At 40.8% G+C, this 22,042-nt stretch overlaps 1 protein-coding gene across 1 annotated transcript; it reads right to left on the reverse strand.

The window, feature by feature from the left end:
* Nucleotides 1–579: 579 nt before the first annotated feature.
* rybpb (RING1 and YY1 binding protein b) lies at nt 580–20,742 on the reverse strand. The gene is made up of 5 exons (XM_038285240.1): nt 20,585–20,742; nt 19,859–19,984; nt 2,529–2,834; nt 2,348–2,446; nt 580–1,106 (listed from the first exon to the last, which is right to left on the reverse strand). The coding sequence occupies exons 1-5, from the start codon at nt 20,608–20,610 to the stop codon at nt 857–859; spliced, it is 807 nt and encodes a 268-aa protein (XP_038141168.1). The 5' UTR covers nt 20,611–20,742; the 3' UTR covers nt 580–856.
* Nucleotides 20,743–22,042: the final 1,300 nt, after the last annotated feature.

The raw sequence follows: 22,042 nt of genomic DNA on the forward strand, positions 1-22,042 counted from the left end.
TGCAGAACATGGACAGCTTTTAGTGTTTTACACAACAGCCTACACTGTACAGTTAAAGGACAGGGAGGGACTGTACAACCTGCGAGAGCATACGAAATCAGAGTGGAGCCGGTTGGAGAGGAAAAAAGGTCCGATCTGGAGGAGGTCAAGCAGTGTCATCGAGGAACATGAAGCAGAATTTGATTCAGAAGAACTTTGTCCCATGGAGAAAATGGGCAGTCCCCAATCTGCAGAATCACTTCACAGTGTATCTAGCACCAGTGTGTGTGCATGTAGGTTATCCTAACATTTTCATTGTAGTGAAAACACTGAAGGAACGATCAATCAGCAGAGCTACACTGCAAAGCCGGAACTTAAAGAGAAGAAGAAAAAAATATCAAAGTATACAGGTGCAACAGGAAATAAATAAGGGGAATAATAGTTAATTCCTATGGCGCGTTATTGTGCCCAGCGGAGATTTCTTCTTTACAAAAACAGAAAAAAAAGGTTGACTTGGTCTCACATCCACATACAAATATAAAACAATACGTACAAGTGTCTGGATGCTACTGTAAGGGGGGGGGGGTGTAGGGTCTTTAGCACCGCTCTCCTCGGCAAGACTACATAGGGAGTGTGCTCCCCTAAAAAGGTGCCAGCTGTGTCTCTAATCCGGCCAGCTCTGCTCAGCATCACGGGGAGGACATGGAATGAAGGGCAGGGCATCGATGGCAAAGGGTGACAACTCTTCCCCCCCATGGGATCCACAGTGTCCAGAAATATGGGCGGAGAGGAGAGGGGAGTGAAGAATTGGAAGGGAATGGGGTTAAACAACGACAGCCAAAAAAAAAAAAAAAAAAACTAAAACAAACAATGGCGCTCAGAATGACTCGTCGTGCCCCACCGAGAGATCCCCTTTAGGGGTGGAGGCGCGTGACGAGCCCTTGTCCATGCTCTCGGAGCCAGAGCTCTGATGCTGCTGTTCAGAGCCTGCGCTGGATGTGATGGTGGACGAAGATGTGGATGAGGAGCGGGTCTTCTCCTTAAAGTCTGTTATGATCACCGTCACGTTACCTACGGTGATGGCCAACTGTTGGGCGGTACTTCGGTCGATATTCTTCAGTTTGGGCCTGAGTGCAAACAGAAAAAACGAAAAAGAAATACACTTTAAAAAAAGACTAATTTACAAACAAGAGTTTTACAGTGAAATCGGCTGATGAGTGGAACCCGACCACCAGTCATGTTTTACCAAAGCTCTAACAGATCAACCAATAAAACCCTTTAGTGGTTAAGTTTTTTAAAGGTCAATAGTCTGTTGGAAACACTGAGGTGTAACCGTATAAGAAACCAAACAATTTAAAGCTTTAAACTAATTAACATCTAAAGTCTGTTTGCAGGTCAGATTTAAAATCCAAAAAAATTATTAAAACAAGATTTACAAAACAAAAAATCAGCCACACATGCACATAAATACCAACAAACAACTACTCGGTATAAGAAGCTTCTAGAAAAAAACTATTTTCTACAGAGGCATGGTAGAAGTTTAATTAGGCAGGTAAAATTCTCAGTTTTATTCCTAGTCTACTGGGCTTGGGAGCGGCTGGATTGAGAAATGCTGACAGCCCTTGGAAAACGTACAGTAGAGGTCTACCCATTGAACAGGAAGTGCACACAGACTGGTGCTCAGTGTGACCCACTAAAAGGTGAGATGCTAAAGACATTTTGGAATGTCACCACTAAATTCCAGCTGTCTTCCATTTGAGACATGAGTTTGTTCTCTCAAACATACACACTGGCATCATGGTAAAACAAATGTCCAGATTACACAAAACAAAACAAAAACAAACACAGAAAAGATTCATTATATTTACGATTAATGAATAGTTTGAAGAATTTAACATATCCTGCATCAAACCTGAGCTTTTTAACCCTCAAGTATGTTCTTTCTGAGAAACAAATAGAAACCCGAGTTATGGCAACTTCACTATTTCTGCTATTTAAGTAAATGAGATTGTCTCCTTATTTCTGCTTAATGTTTTGGAGTACTGTCTATGTTTTATGTAATTTATGGTATTTTTCTTTTAATGGAAATGAGAAAAGCTTTTCTAAATCAGCCATAAAATCTAACCGGAGCACGTCTAGTCTCAGAGCATGAGAGGGAGCTTACCAGCGTTACGCAGGCTGTACTGGGTGACACATGAAGAGTCAGAACAAGTGCATGAAAAACAGAGTGGGCGTTTGGTGTAAAAGATCAATTGTGATTCATTTGAGGTTTTCCACAACTTTACTAGATGAGTTAGCATTATCAAAAAGTGATGCGAGTCGTGTGTTGTGTCAGAAAAATGCAGCGTAAGAGAGGACATCTACTGACCTGGAAATATGGGAGTTCTTGTTAGACTTGGTTGCTGATTTCCCAGACTGTATGCTCTGTTTGTCACTTGGTGAACTCTGATGGCTGTCTGATTTGGGTCTGCAGGAAAGGGAGAACGGGCGAGGGTTAGGATATTACAGAAAACCTCCAGGCACAAGCAAGAAGCGATTCTGACACTGACTTGGTCTTTTTGCTGCTGGGTTTCTTTGTGACAGCTGGGGTGATCTCCTTTTCCCTGTCGGGTTTGTCTTTGATGGGCTGCTCCTTCTCACTCTTGTCCTTCTCAGGAATTTCTCCCTCTGGCCCGACTCTCTCTGGGCGTTCTCCCTCAGGGCGTCCTTCGGGGCCGGCTCTTTCTCCTTCGCTGTGTGGACGTTCCTTGTCCGTGCGCTCGCTCCTCTCTCTCCGATCCTTCTTGGGTGGGGGAGGCATCGTGTACTGCTGAGCTGACTGCTGAGCGGCCAGCTGGGAGTTTATTCTTGGTTTCCTGTGGAGAGGATTCGAGGCACAAACATGGATTACTCTTGCAGTGGAACCATGAGGTGACCCTTGCGATGCATTAATACAGTTGCATGACAGCAAACAAAGGTGAACAAACACAGAGGGAGCTGCTGCAGCGATTTGCACAGTCTGTTCTTAGCGGTGCATCACTGTTTCTAGACTAATCTCATTAAAGCATGGCTGTAATAAAATAAATGCTCAGGATCACAAGGTGGAACATTGGGAGCATGTCGGTAAGGTTCTCTAATCTGATTACTACAGGGTTGGCCTCATTTGTTACAGACTTGCATTTAGTCAGAAGTAGTGTTTGCTTTCGAGCAACCACAGAGCGCTCTAATCACAAACGTCTCTGTCGATGCACCGATCATTTCCAGACAAACAAGTAAAGACATCTCCCTTTTCCAGCCCCACAATGGAGATGACTTATGCTTGGAAAGTATGTAACACGTTGCTAATCCAACAGGTTTTTTTTAGCACTTTTAGCATAAATATGGATTCTATCTGGTAGAATAACACAAAGCAGTGTTTAAGTGAGAATTAGAGGGGAAATGAATGTGTTTAAACATTTTGCATAACTGCAGACCTAAAGTGTGACAAATTAATCTATTTAGCTCTTTTAGTTTTATTTCGCATTGACTGGAGTTAATTATGATACTGGCAGAATAAATTAAATATTTTCCAACTTACAAACAGATTATTTTAATTTCAGATAGCTTTTTCCACATGATGCTGCCAACACAACAAGGTGATTGACACTGTGGGCTACCTTCCACACATCTTTTAGGTCAATTTCACTAGAATCTGCATGTGATGCTTAACCATTTCCCTAGTTACTCATCACCTTGTTTTTAGGTCTGCAGCTGCACCGTTTACAGATGATGGGACGAGCATTGTTCTATCAGAAGCTCAGAGGTTGGGATATCATCCTCTGTCTGCTGTTCGTCTTAGTCTTCATGATAACGTTTGATCACTTATGTGCCAAGGACATTTCTTAATGTACAATTATACAAATTTTAAACATCGTTTTCCTCTCTTTACATGTCATGTGTATGTTTTACGTTGGTCTATCACAGCAAATCCCATTAAAGCACAAAAGTTTGAGGATGTAACATGGCAATATGTAAAAAAAAAAAAAAAAAAAAAAAGGTTCTAGTTAGGAATAGTTTTGCAAGTATCTATTCCAGAAATTGGGCTTGCGCACACACACACACACACACCTGCAACATAATGGACACCAGCTGGCAACATCTGTGGAGATCCTTGGGGGAGAGAAAGGGATGACTGCACAGACCAAACTGCACCCAGTAACTGGGAAAGCATGATGAAAACATGCACTTAAAAAGGTTTGGCATGCAAACAAACACCTCTGGGCTGCCGAAGTAGCTGTCTCTTATCAGGGGAACTAAATGTGGAGCTGTTTATAACAAATCCTTGCGAAGCCATTTCTATGTTTAGTAATCAGTAAGAACTTTTCTATAACCCATGTGAGCAGAGGAGAATGCTTGATGTAGTCAGCTTCACCTAAACTACAGGCAGTCAAACGAAGAGCTGGAAGTTGAAGAAAATTGTCCAACTCAAGCAAAGCCTGATGCTAAACAAACTAAAGCTCTATAATCTGTGTGGTTAATTGGTTTTCTGTGCAGAGTTACATTAAAACAGCTGTTCAAGTGGTTAGCCTCTGTGTTTCGATTTGGTAATGTCGAACTAGCTGTCCAGTTTCCCAGTTCAGCACACTAAATTTACTCTCAGCTTTATGAATTCTTTTACAAACTGTTCTTGTTACTCTGCCTCTTTGAGCTCATTTATTTCAAAGTCCAGCCAAAAAGCGGTCCCTACTGCTTATCTGATAGCCCCCCTCTGTTACACACAAAAGGAAAAGAGCCTCCTTAAGAGAAGGAGGGGAGACACGTCTGATCAGAAGGTAATCAATGGGAGTAAAATAGAGCATCATGTCGTTACTCACACTGCACAAAAATCAATACATGGGATGTAGGGAATACTGATGAGGCTTTTGCTGCTGAGCCATTAGATGCTGCCCTCAGGGGTTATCTACCTGTTGCTCTGTGTGAAACCCCCTTGGAACGTATCAACATTGTGGAAAAGGGATATGAGAATGAAATATTGATATTTTCTTCTGTTTCATGTTCATTTTCATCAAACTGATACCGATTTATTACAGACCTCTATAACTTTGCAAACATACTTCTACCAAATGTTTAAAGGTGCCCTAGGAGACCTTAGAAAAATGGTTCCAGCAAGCTATATTTCTGAACATACACAACCATGCCTCTCCCTTGAGACCACCCCTCCGCTTATTTTCACGTGATCGGCCACGATCAGCAACCGTTTGGTTATTATGAAGACAGACTGTGTTGTTGAGGTTTTTTTCTGAGCGGACTCAGACACCTTTCTCCTGGGTTTGCTCCATGTTTGGTTTAGTCAGAATTCCCAAACACAGGTGACGAATCACAAGTACCACAGAGGGAAGAGGAGACAGCCTCTAAGCTCAGACTCTGAGCTCTGAAAGAATCAGCAGGGAATCAGTGTGAGAACAGTGGCCAGCAGTGTGGTCCTCTGTAGCTAAGGAACCAGAGGAGTAGACAGTAGCAGCCCCAGTAGCCCAGCACTGGGGAGATAAGGCAGCTCAAGAGGAGAGCGAAGAAGCACAGCAGAAGTTTGAATAAGCGCACTGGGGAAACAGTGCCATGACGGGTAGAGGCTTCAGCTGACCAAGGTAGCTAGGATCACGGTGGAGGATGCAAGCAGCACTGCAAAAGAATGGATAAGTCGACATCAAGATCAGGAGAGACGTGGAAGCTATTCAGAGATGATATAAAGACAGATCGAACTAACGCAGAGCTAAATATCCTTTTTGGAACTTTTGCATTCAAGATGTCTCCTGTTCAGCTCAAAAGGGGTTAAATGTTTCTACTTTAACCATTTGTATAAGTTCTTATTTATTCATGTGAAATTCAGTCAACGAATAGCATGTTATATCTAAGTGTTTATAAAGCCAGATGTCTTTTATTTACTAGAAATACTGTGCACAAGCGTCCATGTAAGAATAACGGAGAATAAGAGCATCAACAAGAGGGAAACTAGAGCATTATTACCTGAGAAATGATGCCACTCTAAAGTATAGGATAAATCCAGGAAATACTGCTGCACAGGACGTAAGGCAGTGCCGTGTTTTTTTATTACAGCTGAACAGTGATGACAAATATATTCAGGATGGTTTAGATAGATAATCCTATCCTTAGTGACCAATGTCCTTCACATTTTAGGTCTTTGCAATCTTTAACACACCAAGCTCAGTTTGGCAGATGGTTTTTTTCATGCATCAGGATTTAAACATGGACAATTTTAAAAGTTAAACTAAATTATTATAGTAATAATTCATGTTTCTTAGCAAGAGAAAAATCCTGCCAGTCTAAATATTAATAGGTTTTACAGAAATCGGGCAGAGAACCGGCATTCATCACCAAATCTTTAGTTTCATGAGTAGTTCCAGGTGCCAGAGATCTTGTACTCATTAACTCATGAATATGGTCAGCTGTTTGTGAGCTCTGAATGTGCAGAGGTCCAAAATTCTTCAGGGCTCTTGGCAAAGATTTGCTTTCATGTATTCAGTAACCAATGTTTTTCTTTCGTCTGAGGCTTTTAATCCGTGTATTTTGTTGTAGGAAAAGGTGCATGGGGATAAAGTTGGGTGGGTGTGGGAGAAATGGGGGCTGAGAGGGATTGTCAGATTTACTGTGGCATCGTAATCTTTGGCTTTGGGATCAGCTCATAAAGTAGTTAAAATACTCCCACCCCTACCAGATACAGATTACACTTTTCAGATTCTTATTTCTAAAAGGGTTGCTATGAACAATTAACTGTTTTAATTTCCACTTAAAAATTGAACAATAAGCTGTTTTAATGACACTAAACTTTGAAATATCTTTAAATTCATGGGGAAAATTACAAAATGGTGTAAACACTTGTTTAAGGCATAGTAAACAATACCCTTGAGTTATGAATAATAGTAACCAAACCTTAATTATTAACTAGTTTGAACTTATAAAAACATGAGTTTACTAACTAATCTTAGAGCAGTCTGTGGCACTTCAAGAATATCCTGGCTTTGATTCTTGGCCGAGGGTCTTTGTGCATGGGTGCGTGCATCCCTGAGGTCTCTCTGGGTAGTCTGGCTTCCTCCCACAGTCCAAAAAATACGTGACTGTTGAATTGGCATCTCCAGATTGGCCATAGGTGTGAGTAAGTGTGCGCGGTTGGATGTCTCTACCCTGCAAAGAAGCAGCAATCTGTCTAGGATGTTCCTCGCCGTTTGCCTATGCACTGATGGAGATCAGCATCAACTGATGGATAAGAGCAATAAAATAGATGGAAGGATAAAAAAAATATTAAACTCTATATTAGAAAGCATAAACTTTTTTTAAAGAGGTGGCCTGAGCAACAGGAAACGCTACAATTGTGATTATAAGTTCTCTAAATCGCAGATGCTGCCATATAAATGTTTCTATAAAAAATAATCAGGTAAGATACTTATTTGTATATAAACTAAGCTCTTTGCCAAACTGTCACAATATATCAGCAGAGGCTCAGCCTCTCCACTTTTTGCAACTTCAGATCATAAAAACGTTGGAAATTTTAAAATCTGCAAACATGTCCAGTAAAGCCCAAGAAAAAAAGAGGGGAAAAAACAACACACACATTGTGCAGTATCAAATCTGCCATCAAATATTCTTCAATATCAGCATTGGCTTTGAAATGTTTGTGCTGTGACAACCCTAGTTCTAATTGAGTTCACCTCGTAAAAAAACAAATGTTTCTGGAAAACAAAAACAAGCCCAACTAGAGAAATAAATAATCACAGCTGTGAATAAACACACATCAGCCAAGCGGACCAGCAATCATTTTTGTTTGGCAGTAAGAGCTGTGGCAGAGGAGGCAGCGGGTGAATAAGTGATTGATAACCAGAACCCCGACCAGGGATTAAGATTTGTGTCGGCAGGCATCGGGGGTGGTGGAGAAATTGTTGTTAGTTGGGCAGTGATTCAGTGCCAAGTTAGCCACGAGTTGCAGTTCCCATGATAAAGCCACCAATATTTATTAAGTGACCACGTCTAATGGCTTTGCACAGTACTAGCCTGTGAGTCATTACCACAGCTTGATTACCCTGCCCTGCATGTGTGTTCCACTTTGTCTTTATTAAACTGTGGCTCTTTTCTCTTTAAAATAGTCATGGCTACACAAAGGAAAATCACAGTTTGTACCAAAATATCCCAACACTGTGTAGCTAAGCATGTACCAATTAGGCTGCAGTTTAACAGAAACTCGCCGTAGAGCAAAAATCCTCCTTTTTTCATAAAGCCAAATCAAATAAGAGCTACCTGTGGAGCAAATGAAGTGCTGGAAATGACACAGGAGCAGAAGTGAACCCAAGTGTACAATTGCAGAAATTGCTCCAGCCTCCCACTGCTGCCAAAATATTACTGGAGAATGTGTGTGTTTGTGTACGTTGAATCATTCCCACTGTGAAGGATTACAGTGTATTACCTCTGCCTTTGCACAACAATAGGCCATGATTGACAGCTCCTCAAATGCATGGCCCTAAATTCCCACCAACTAGGGGTTAGAGGAGTGGGGAGACTCCCTCCGCAGGACGCTCTTGAAATAACTATCATCATGCTTAAAAGCTCCTAATTCAGTCAGCCTGACACCCATGGTTAAAGCGCTCCTCTCTGCCTGAGCCATGACCCAGGCAGATGTACCTCTGCTTAGCTGTCGCTTCTCTTCGTCAGCTTGGCTGTGAAAGCTGAAGCTGCTGTTTCAGAGGGAATTCTTTCTACTGAGCCCATAACAATGAGCTCAAGTGCTTCATTGGGAAACACAGTTATGAGGAGTGTGAATGAGCGATGGAGAGTGTGATATAGAGCAATAGAGAGAGCGACGAAGGAAAGCCCACATTAAGAGGGCTCTTTTATTTGAAGTGCTGTGTGGAGGACGAGCAATTATTTCCTACTAGGCTGAATGAATGCAGTCCCAGACAGATGAGTGAGGAGAAGAGTGAGAGACAGCTGACGGTGAACTATGGCCCCTTTTCCACTGAAAACCCCAGGATTTAAAGTGTCAGGATTTGTATTACCTGGGTTATAGGAATCCAGGGTAATTCTGCATCTGCTTTTTCCATTTCTCTCAAAAGCCCAAGGAAAGTTGTGCAAATCACCATGGCAACATGGTTGCGGTATTATAGTTAAGTCCCATTAACTACCCTCACGCATCATCTGGTCATTTTGTTTACTAGCAAGATGGATGAGGCAAGCTTTCGCCATGTGATTTTATATCCCTTTCTCCAAAACCCAGCGAGCTGTGAGAGAGAAGTTGCAGGCAATCAGTCGACTACGTCTCAGAAGGTTACAAAGACTTTTGTGGAGTCTGTTCCCCTTAGAGATAGACGACAAGATCAAGAAATGTTTCATTACAAAGGTTAAGGTAACAGCAGATATCCAGCTGTAATATTTTCTGCAGTGTAGATGTAGGAGCACAGGTCAAGCCATGTGTCCCTGTGTGTGTGTGGATGAGGAACAGATCAATCGACTCATGGGAAACCACTGTCATTGGTTGACAGAGGCCCAGTGGATGGAGAACTTCTGATTCTCCAGGAACATGCCTGAATTGTGTCGCCATTTGAAACCAGAAATTCAGAAAAGGGACTTTCATGTTTGTGTCAATTTGCCCAAAAGAATTGCAATGGCACTATGGAAACAGGCAACCAATTCATTTTCTTAGCATTCCCAGTTTGTTTGGGATTGGTATGGCAATGGTGTGCTTAGGTTTTGTTTTGCTTTGGAAAACCAAGCAGTGAGAAATTAAAGGAAATAGTAGCATATTTTAATTCAGAATGTGAGCACAATGTGTGAGGGCCCCTGATTCCAATACTTCACCCGGACTAGTACCATATAGTACTTTAATCATGAGGGGTGGTACTTGATCATAGTCCAGGCACAATGTATGGAACGGTACTCTTTTGAATATTTCTGTTGGAGCAGCAGGCAGGCTACTGCTTTCTGGGCTGAAGGATGGTGCGGATAGAGGGTTAATCAGAATCATGAAGCAAAAAACCTCTCTGGGAATGGATGAAATAATACCTTATTGGTGATTCCCTTAATGGATAATGGAAGGTTTACCTTACAGTAGCTGGCCTAAAATAACAAGACAACCAAAGAAAGAATAGCAGCAGAATGCACTTTTGGACATTAGAGGGCAGGTGGTGTTGCTTATTGAGATGTAATGATTGTGATCTGTCCACAACCAATCTATAGTTGTTGCTTGTTTTGCGTTTCTAAACATGGCAGAGTTGAATAGGGATGGTTTCATGGAGAGCTGATCTACCACTGTTGTGCAGCATATGTGTGACCCTGCGGTGTCTGCTAATGTGAAGATTAAGGGGCTTGATGCACGCCCAACTCTAAGAGTATGTGAACTCTGCAGTATAAATATATCTGCAGACTCTTCCACATAACTGTCAAGTTTTGTATGGGTCTCTATGTCCCACTTGAAAAAGTTTTAGCATTATTGCTTTAAAATAAGGCCAGATTTGGGGATTTCTGTGAGTGTACATAAATAAAGTTCACACCTCAAAACCATTGCGTCCCTCGTGATTATGTCATGTAAAAAAATAAAATAAGTCACCTACAGACTATAGGCTTTTAATTAAAAAAATTTTTTTCTGGTGACTCTAAAAGCAAGGATTTAAATAGTATTAAGAGATGTGAGTATTCACTTGTAAAAAGATCTGCCTTTATAAAGGTTTTAAAGAAAGGATGGAGACACACTTGTAACTTTAAGTTCAGCAAAAACCATGTATATATGCAAAGCAGCTTATTGGCAAAAAAAAAAATAAAAATCTGTGTATCATTCATTCATTAATTTTGTAATTTTAAACCAGCATTGATAGATTACCCTTATCACATTTTGTTTTAAAAAAAAAACTATATAGAAAACTTAAAATTTCTCTTTTTTAAAGTTCACTGCTACAATAAATGTAAGGAAATTTAAAACATTTTTTAAAAACCTCCTTTGGGCTCTGAGGAAACGGTTTTTTGAGGCAAAACAGAAGACAACAAGCCCCAGGAAAGCAGAATGAAGCGCTGGGCTGCCTGAGGGTCCAAAGCCTCAAGAAATCAAAGCCATGGGAAAGTGAATTTATTGGGGCAAATGTCTTTAGTAAACTATCAGGGTTTTGAAAAAGCCCCAGGCTTTTGAAATCCTGTGGCAAAGAAAAAAGGGGGCTAATGTTCTCCACATGAGGACAGCCAATGAAGCAACAATCCCCCCCCCCCAAAAAAAAGCTAATTTGCACAAAAAGAATCATCTCCACCTTGAAAGTTCTGAGGAAAAAAGTAGAAATAAGTAACACTTGTCTAGCAGCACAAGCTCCGTCTGCATAAATCTGGAGGAATCTGCTTCATGCCGGTTGAAGACAATGCAGCCTCAGCCTGGAGCACATGTCTCATTTCTACCATGTGAGAATGCCGCAGGGCATCAGTTTGAACACAGCAGCTCCCTTTGACGCGCTGGCAGCCCCTCTGACTGACTATCAACATGCATTCATCTGTGTCAACACTTGCTTTACGCCTCGGTCAATATGTAGAAACACATGATGCGTTCCCCTCCCCCCTCCAACGGCGAGGAGGATAATGGAGCAGAGCCCAGAGCAGCTTGTCCCACTAGGATTTTGTTAACTACTCAGCTGGTACATTTATCCGCACACTCCACTGTTCTGGAGCAGGACATGAGAACAGTTAGAGAACAAGAGCTCAATTGTTTTATTTATTTGGACAGAATATTAATTAAACATATCCTAAAACATCAATGTTAGACATTTTATAAGTATTAGCTTAGTTTAAAAAAAAATGCTATAGAAACGTGTAGAAACAGTGAACAGATAAAACACGACAAAAACAACGTGATGGTTTGAGTATTTGGTCAGTAATGTGCTTTAACTTTTCTCTACTGGGATTGTCAAATATTCTCAAGATTCTCAAACTCTGTATACCGAAACAATAAAAATCTGGCATGGTACTATTGATAATACATTTTGACAAGAAAATACCTAAAATATGATCAATTTGTACTGCGTTTATTTTATTTTTTTATTTATTTATTTATGTCTTCAAATCTTTGTCATTTCTTTATGTCCATACCTGTTACAACCCTAATCTGTTCAGGGATGGACAGGTAGGATTACAACAACCATATAGCAACAAATGGGGGAGGGGCCATGCTTTTTCTTTTTACAAAATGATCTGAAGAGCTGCTGAATTATCCAGCTGCTTCAGCTTTTCCTCTGGCATTTAATTAAAAAGAAAAAAATAACTTAAGACAGAGGGAGTGATTGAATGACATATTAGGGGGAAAACATCTGTATACCGCTAACAAGTCCTAAAATAAACTACAGATTTCTAAAACTTCGAACAAAATTTAAACTTATTTAACAGCCTAAAACTCATATCTGATAAAGAAAGCACCAAACTCCTACGCTAGGTCAAGTTTACAATTAATAAACTTATTTTGTCAAAGTAAAACATCTACATCTGAACCTGTCATTAATGTATTAATATTAAAAAGGATGAAAAGTGCCATATCAAAGTACTGCTATGACACTTCAAATCTCCGCGAGCGCATTTCTGAAAGGTCAAACCAGCTGTATTGTCAGCTCCAGCCATGCGTGGAGAACGTGAGCGAGTCCCGGGGAGGCTGGCTGAGTACAGCACCTAAAGAGCTGCCTGGGGCTATAAGCCCTTCTCAATCGTTCCCACTGCCCAGAGGCATTAAAACACACTTCTCTTCATCTGCCCCTTGCAGTCAGGATTTAGATGGCTTAATATCACTGTCACTTCTCTACCGCCATACCTAGGACTTCACAGAAGGCAAGAAATATTACCATTTGTAAGGCAGCTACTAAATCATTTGGTCAAGAGAAGGAAATTTTCATAAATAACTCTCATTTATGCTGCTCTATTGCAAATCCCATTACATGTGTGTTAACCTCCATAGGGGTAAATATTCTGCATGCAGTTTTAAGATAAAAAATAAACAGAAGGGAAATATGGGAATATGAAGATCCAGATGTAGCATTTAGTTTCTGCTGTAACACGGCGCACAGGACCGAGCAAAAATATTTACACAGATAAGATTTCTCAAAGATATGCCAGTTTTATGGTGTGGCTGTAAGAGCCATTCAACATGCTGGTTGCTAGGATCATTAGCTGTGCTTCTCCAGAGTAGAGATGGAGTCAGACTGTCTGATTTCAGTGAGGCTGATGTGAGGCAAAGAAAGGACGTCTGGATAGCCAGTAATGATGCAAATGTTCGCCTGTGGACAACTTCCGTAGGCCATCATGCTACTCAGCCTCGCCCATATTTTCATTCACCATTTCTTCTCCAGAATCATTATCATCATATTCCTTTCATCCTGCTGCTTTTGCCCCTATTAGTTTCAGTGTTTCTGTCAAAGAGACAACTCTATGGTTCCATCCTGCTGTACTTTCATAGCGCTCTTGCCCATTTGTTTACTATTTCTGCTTTGGAATTTGTTCAACAAATAATCCAGATGCAGAGCTACAGTAGACACCGCGCCATCACAGCAGGCACCTACACACGGCGGCTAGAGGCTGAAGTAAGATGGGAGGAAACCTGAATCCGAGAGCTTAAGTGCTTGTTACTACTTGCATGATCCAAATGCACCAAAGGGATTTGATTAATTCTTAACAGTGCATTTTCTGTAATACTGAACCTTATGTTTATTTTTATATCTCATCTGGAGCAAATGACATGCAAAAGTCCCTGTTTAGCTATGGTTGGGTTGAGGTGTTGGAGGAGATCAGAGAAGCAATGATTTAGCCCCTGAGGACTCTTGGTTGAGTGAGCACCCCACATCTCCCCTCCTCTCTTCAACAGTAGGGATCCCGTCACGTTCCAGGTTTTCCTCTTTTGTCCTACTTTCTGTATACTTCCAAAAGCCTTCAGTCCACATTCAAAACAACCCTCACCCCCTCTCTCCTTGTCCTCATATGCCGCCTTCTGTTTTTTTTTCCTTGACTCCCTTCTCTGCCTGTCACACTCACTCGTTTGTCTAATTTTTTCCTCCCTAAATGGGTGGAGCCCCGATACAACAGCTCACTCAACATTCCTTTTGTTTTGTCAGATTGCCAAATTGGCTATTGTATTTAATCACTCACATACTGCCAAATCTCATGAAGTAATTAAGAACTTTTAAAGCCAGCAATTAACACAAAGATTAGGCCAACCCGCTCGTGCTCAGAACTGTAGTGCAGATGCTGATAATGCTGGATAAGCAAAAGCCGTTTCCTCTAAGTGGGGGCTGCTGTCTGAAAGGGGGGGTGGGTGTAGGAAGTGCATATATAGATTGAGAGCCAGCTTGTCCCTCTTATGCAATTCCATTATCCCCAGACAATTTGCCTTATTGTGACAGTGGTGAAATCCACAGATTATAAAGACTATTATATTAATGCAAAAGACAGATTGCAAACACATATACACATTTGAAGCATCTCTGTTGGACTCTAATCGAAGAGAAACAAGTGAAAGAAAAGAAGCATGGATATTGATAAATATAGTAAAAGACTAAAGGTGACCTACATGTCTTCCATCTGGATTCTAGAGGTTCATCCTACTGCTAACATAGCAGCTGACCTAATAAGAGGCTTATTTTCACTCACATAAAGACACAGACTAACTTAAATTATTCAAGTTGCATAGCTCATATTCATCACATCAGCTGTCAATCAATCTTAGACGTTTGTCAGCAACGGACTAATCAGTGGTTTAAATTTGTACTAAAGTGAAACGGCCTTTCACTGCAGGCTCACTCTCCGACAGTTACGAGGATTATGCATTAGGAAGGTACAGCAGACATAGGAATTTTGTTTAAAAAAAATTTATAATAATAAAATGCTAAATGTTTTCAGTGGGGAATATGCAAATCAGAGTCACATCACCTGAAGTATTTAAAGGATGGAACAAAGTAAATTCTATCTCCAGAGCTTAAAGGAGTGTTTGAAAATGTGAAACATGACAAAATGCTGCTGCTGACAGCATGAGCAGCTCAACAAGACATTTATAAACATGAGCAACTGGTAGTTCATCTGTGAGAAGGTAATTAACTTTTTTTTGTACATTGTTTGCTAATGTTAAGCTCGGAAAAAGCTTGAGTTGCTTAATTATGAATGCGTGTGGTGATAAACTGTATGCGAAGCAATGTGCTGGCAGGGGCTTTAAATATTGATACAGCCTTATTATATACGTGATATTTTCACCCTCCCCTCATTTCTGTACTATACTCACTCACCCACTTTTCTAACTGTAAAATGCGTCGGGATAGGACTGTGTCTATTATTATTCCTTCTGTCTGTGGAAAGCGTGGGCTTTAACGTCGATTTATCTATTGCTGCCTTGAAATAACTCTTCAGACCTGATGTGTCTGTTGTCTTTACCTTAATGTTTGCTCATCTGGCAAAAAGTCTCATGTAATGCTTCACTGTGTAGCCGTTAAAATGATCCTGAGTTTGTCTGAGCTTCGTTTCCTTCACACCTCTGCCTTCCTCAGGAAGTCATCCGGAGTTCATCTTTAATATCAAAACATATCTAAATCCCGCCACGTCTGCAGTTAGAGCTGAACTAGAACCATTAGGAACCACAAGCGTGGTTCTTGTTAGGCCACAGACAAACAACAAAACAAATCGAGTGAAGGAGGCAAAGAGGTCAACTATTAGGTTTCTTCATTACTTTTTGTTTTGGAGATTGTTTTATTATGGAGGTAACCATTCAGATCTAGTGGGTTAGAATCCGTTACCTGTCACTGATCATAGCTTAGAACATATATGGAAGGATAATATCAAGGGAAGCATGAATTCAATCCAAAGTATCAGCCAGAGCTGTATGAGCAGCTCTGGAAACCATTGAATAAACATAGCCCCCGATGCCCATTACTGGTCGGTCTGACTGAGCCAAAGTGGTACCTAAAAGGGGGCAGTTTTCTAAAAACTGCCTAGATTTTGTGCACATAATGGACATATTATATTCAAATGCTCTAAAAAAATGTTTTCCCTAAAAATGCATAAATCTTTCATCCAACAAAAGGTCGGTCAAAAAGAAGAAACCTTAGCAGCCACAGGTTTCTGTTTGTGACAAATATATATCCTCAGCACCCAGAACCAAAGACAATCAAAAGCTTTCGCCTTTAATTTTTACAGGAAATGATCAGTTTATGGCGTAGAACAAATCCGCTGACAATTTTTTCTCCACATATATAACCAGAACCACATTCATATATGGTAAGAGCCACATCAACAATGAGTCATTTTTGAAATGGAGTGAAATCATCAATATCAAGGAAAGTGGTGTACATAAAAACATGTACCGGTATTGTGAGAGCCACAGCTGTACTTCCATAGTAAGGGAGACGTTTATAAATATCTGCATTTTCAAGGCAATAGATTATCAGATGGGTACTGTAGCTATGCCGCTGCAGCAACATATCAGTGATGACCTAAGGAAACTGATGGACATAATGAAAATGTCGACCAGATCCAGAATTAAAACATTTTCTCACTCGAAGCACAGAGATGAGAAGAAAAAACAAAACACGTTCCGCTTAAAATACTTTCCTGATGTCAGCTACTTGATCTGACTAATGACAAAGCAACAGAGGGCAGATAAGAGCCAGCAGTCAAAGGCTGAGGTCCATCTAAACATGCTGTGATCTCCACAATCAATCACTTTTAAAGTTCTCCTAATGGTTCATCTCCTGCCCCGAAGCTGCCAGAGGTGCATACCAAACAGTGCAGCGTCACATTCACACAGTTGAATATGAGTCATCCCAACTGGGGATGTAAACATGCTCCTTTCCTCATTAACTACAAAAACGCAGCCTCTGAAGGCTGAAACTGCACAACCAGACTGCATGGAGTCAGGCAAAAAAACATATCAAAGCACTTCTCTGGTTTAAAAGTCCAAAAGGCTGGATTCAGCCAACATGGGTATCATGTTTCATCACTAAGTCGTAGTGGGTCAACAGGTGCATTTGGGAGAAAAAGGGGGCCTCATGCATGCTGATGCACAGTTAGTGTTCATCTTTCCTTCCTACGCATTCGTGCTTTCATTAGCACAAATCAAGTAATACCTGCTGCTTACCTGGTTTACCTAGTGCTGGCAGAGCAGGAGGCATCATTGGAGCCTCAGAGTTTAAGCTACTAGGTGTTAAAAAAACGTGCATCTTTTCAGCTTTTTCATCAGCATCAACAGCTTTGGAAACACATGGTGTTTGAATAAGTCTGATAGGTAAAGAGAGCAAAACATTCACCTGATGACCAGAGAGAGAGAGACTGGCAGACACAGGATAACGGAAAGCGATCTCTACATGAAAAATGCTACCTGATGTAACAGCAACAGATCGAGGTGAATTAAAGACTGATGTGGCTAAAAGTTCGGCTACAGCTCAGTGTATTTTAATAACTTAACAGGACACAAAAGACAACTTCCTCCTTCGTGTGCAGTTCCACTTATAGAGACTGTGGAGAAGCTTGCAAACATTAGGCATGAATGAAGACGATTTATTTAAATATCAAAGACAACCTGCAGGAAAACTCCCACCAAGATATTCCTGATATTCAGACTCTATTGATCACGACAAAGTTTAATCAGCGCTCACTTGTGGCTCTCATACATACATTCATAATCAAAAAGGAGCCTCATGTAAGAGCAGGGGGACAAAAAATCCACATGGACTGCCTTAAGTGTGAATCATTTAGCTGAGAGCACCTTGCTTAAACTGAATACATCAAACAGTTAGGAAAAGCTGGCTAATTAGCTCTCATTAGAATAAGAGGCAGCCTTACAACCGCATTAATCCAAAGTTAACAATTCAGATCAAACGAGAATTTTTGAAAGGCGCTCCGATGATGTCATGTGCTCCCACTAACCAAAATAAGGAGAAGGCCGGTGCAAAATCGCAGGGACGACATGTCAACGACTCGCTAGTTTATGCTTCCTGCAGTGTGCTCAGCCAACACTGTCAGCTGTGGTCTTAAGCTACACGCTGCTGGGAAGAGATCATAGGGGGAGGGGAGCCAGACAAATAAGATTGAACTCAATCTTTTGCTTTCGCCGTGAAGCAGAATTGTGTGGGTGTCTCCCATCTGTGTGATGTTGTCAGGCTCGTAGGTCAAGCCACTTATTGTAAAAACCACAGCTAAAAAAGGTTAGAGTGCAAGGGGGACTTGCTGACGAAACCACAAATGAGTCATCTGTCTTCTTTTTTTCTCTCTCACCATCCGATTGATGATCTGAGCAAACCGAGCCACGAGCAACTCATCACCAAAAACATTCCCCAGAGGAGGAGTAGGTGTCACCGTACACAAAACTGAAAGGGAATCCCGTCATGATGAGTATTGCTTTCTAAGCTGTTTCCCATAAGAGAAGGCGCTACGCTAACATCACACGACATGTATTCTGCATCAAGTTCAGGGGAAAAGCCTGGGATATCCAAGGCCCAGTTAATATGGCGATAAATCTGTAACCACATGCAGTTCTGGGAATATGACCGGTTTTCAGAAAAATGAGATTATGATGTGATAACACTACCACTTGTGCAGATAGGTACCACAAAAACATATCATTATCATGAGATGTAGAAGTAAAAATGCATCACCCAATCACAACAAGCATAACTATTCTTGAAATTTTACCATAAACAAACCATTTCAGATAATACTCAGAAACTGAAATCTCCCGTTGTCATTATTAACAAAAGTCTTAAAACCAGATTTTTAAAAAGGAAAAGTTCATTTTAAACCACCCTTGACTTTAAACAGCACAGCTGTGAGGAAAACAGCTTAACAAAAAAAACTCCTTTTAAACAGCTTGTAACTCTTCAGAGTTTAGTAAAACCCCTTCAGTGAAAGTGTTACTGAAGTGCATGACAGTGATATAACTTAAAACAACACTCTGCACTTGACAGAACAAAGGGACTACAACATTAATAAAAAAACAAAAAAAAAACAAGACTGCAACATGAAGATGTAAGTTTAACCCATTATAGGGCAAGTTACTGTTTTGGATCAGTTGCATTCTCCTTACAAATCGTGAGATCTATATCCAGCCATCCAGCAAAGATAATGCTACATGATACATCTTATTTTGGAATTGGACCAATTAGATGAACCCTTGAATGATATATAACCTATTGTAAATTAAGTAAAAATGAAAAAAATAACAAGCAAAGAAAAAAAAGGTAAAAAACTAATCGCAAAGTTGAAAAGTAAAGTTAAACATTATATTTGGGTTTATAAACTAAAAAATGTTATTGCAAGCATCAGCATTAATGCCTCTAAGGTTATGTTATGCCAAGAAAAAGTGTTTTTTTCACTCTCTTTCACTTTTTATTTTTCTTTATACATGACAAGTTGGCATTTCTTGAAATTACATTGACATTCATTTTTGCCTTCAAAATATCCATATTTTCTGAATGTTACAAAAGTAATAAGGTCTTGTCCTGGATTCCAATAACACTACTGGCTTCAAATTTAGATTTTCAAAGTATTTCACTGAGTGCCCACATGCCAATAAGGACATGCATGGCTGTAACCGGACAATTATCCAATAAATCGCACCATTTGAACAACCCCTGCAATTTAACAGGTGAATATTCACTGTTTACTTTCTCATGCTGCTCCAGATTTCATTGAAAAATATGATCCCCTCCACCTATCTACTGTGCCATGCAAGCATCACATCGGTGCGATTTTCTGCAAAATTGACAAACTGTAGATGGATCGTTTCTGCAATCAACAAGTATCCGCTCATGTCGATCAAAGTTGCCATTCCCATGGAGAGCGATGCAAAGCAGCAGCAAGGCAAGGAGAAAGGGAAAAGAAAAGGAATAGAGGCTGAAACGAGAGGAAAGACGGAGCGCTTGGTTACCTTGTGGATGTGCCCTTCCTCACATCGCAGATGCTGCATTTGAAAGCCTCGGCTGTGTTCTTGTAGGTGCACACGCTGCAGTCCCAGTAGCCGTCGTCTGCGCTCTGTTTGGCTTGTCTTTTCGGCCTTACAAATGAAACAGACGATTAAGGTCAAATTAGGGTTAACGAATGCCACTAACGTGTTTCAGTAATTAAAGCACAGAGGAGGATGTGACACATGGAACCTGCTGCTCGGTTATACGAGCTGCTCGGAACGGCACAAAGCATGGCGGGGGTTGTCATTAACACCGGGTTCGAGTCCCGGGCAGTTTTATATGGATCCACAGCCGGCCGGGCGACTGTCCTCATCGTCCAACTGTATCGCCAGCTAGGCTAGCAGCGGGCTGAGGAGCGCTGCTAAAAAAAAAATTCGGTACCGAAGCTTAGTGGGTCGGCTGGCGAAACCCATACAGAACAAAGCCCATTTCGACAGTGACCCTCCGAAAGGTTTCATCGAACCAGAGGAGCGTTACAGGGAATGCCAGGCGTTTCCTCGGAAAAAATTCTCTTTGTCTGTTAAGTGACTGGCTCGCGAGCCGCCATAGTGACTGCACTATTCTAGCTAGCTGTGGCATACCAACTGAAAAAAAGGGGAGAAACGATCCCTGCGTGAGAGAAACGCATCCAAACCTCGATTCCAGAAGGCAGAAACTGAAACTAAACCGACCGAGGATGGTCGCATTACCTGGTAGGGCTCTTTTTGTCGCCCATGGTGACGAATAATCCTCGAAAATGAGAAGAAAAAGGGGGCCTCCTTTAATTGTCAGTGAGTGAAGTAGAATCCAGATAGAGCCGCTGCTGAAGCTGTTGGCAGACAGGCTCCACTCAGAGCTGGCTCGAGGCACGGCACAGCGACCGACTGCACGTGACCGGCGCTGGCCAATCAGCGCGCGCAAAGGTTTAAAAGTCTACATGGATATTTAGCGTCTATTTTAATAACTTCTAGAGATATGTGACAAAGCTGTCCTCTAAGCCACACTTTCTCACGACCTGCAGACTGAGAGGCTACAATTTAAGATATAGTTAATTATTATTGTGTTGAAGAACTTAATGTGTTTTTGAAGTTTATTTAACTTGGATTTAAAGAGCCAAAAAGAAGACTAAAAGAACTAAAATAAAGCAAAATCTTAAACCACGTGTCAACGCTCAGCGGAGTAAACAAAATGTATGTCAAAAGTGCAACAAAACGAGACATATTACTTAAATTGAACCTTGCCCCCCCAGAAAAAAACCCAAAAAGCTTTAATTATTTAATTAGAATTGATGTTAGATCATTTGGTAAATGCTCATTTATGTAATCAACTAATGCAAACTAGTGCATTGTTGTGAATTAAAAAGCAAGCTGCCTGATTTTTCCAAATTTTCACAAAATCGTTGTTAAAACGTTTTGTGCTTTCGGGCCTCTTTGGTCTGACATTCCTAAATAAAATCAACTGCAATCAGCTCCTCAATTACTAAAAGTGGCCAGGATTCAAACATATTTTAGCAGAATTAAATCTTTTTCAAAGTTTTTGCTTAATTGAGGTCCACCCCAAGTGTTCCTCAGTCGCACACAGGTTCCAGACACCATATGTTATAGCTTCCTTTTCTGAGAGAGGTAACACATGGAAAATGTTTCAGCCTGTACTCTGGAGGAGCTGCAAAAACCTACAGCTCAAGTGGTTAACTCAACAAATCCAGCCTTCATAGCACAGTGGCAAGAATAAAGTAATTATTAATAGAGAAAAAAACACTTTAACATGCATAGTTTGTAACAAGCCAATTAGGGGGCAGAGAACACCTGCACAGTTGGATACAACCCAAAGAAAATAAATAAACCTCCCTGTATAACACTGGAGGACACATCCCCCCCACAGTAAAACACAGTGGTGGAAGTATGATGCTATGGAGGTACTTTCAGTGATTTAGGAATTTAAAAGGGACGCCTGGATCAGTGTCTAGATGTAATTCCATTGAGACTCTAGCAAGAGGAGCTGCAAAAACCTACAGCTCAAGTGGTTAACTCAACAAATCCAGCCTTCATAGCACAGTGGCAAGAATAAAGTAATTATTAATAGAGAAAAAAACACTTTAACATGCATAGTTTGTAACAAGCCAATTAGGGGGCAGAGAACACCTGCACAGTTGGATACAACCCAAAGAA

The sequence above is a fragment of the Cyprinodon tularosa genome, unplaced genomic scaffold (assembly GCF_016077235.1).
Source record: "Cyprinodon tularosa strain WSP-4 unplaced genomic scaffold, ASM1607723v1 ctg209, whole genome shotgun sequence".
Taxonomy (NCBI): Eukaryota; Metazoa; Chordata; class Actinopteri; order Cyprinodontiformes; family Cyprinodontidae; genus Cyprinodon; species Cyprinodon tularosa.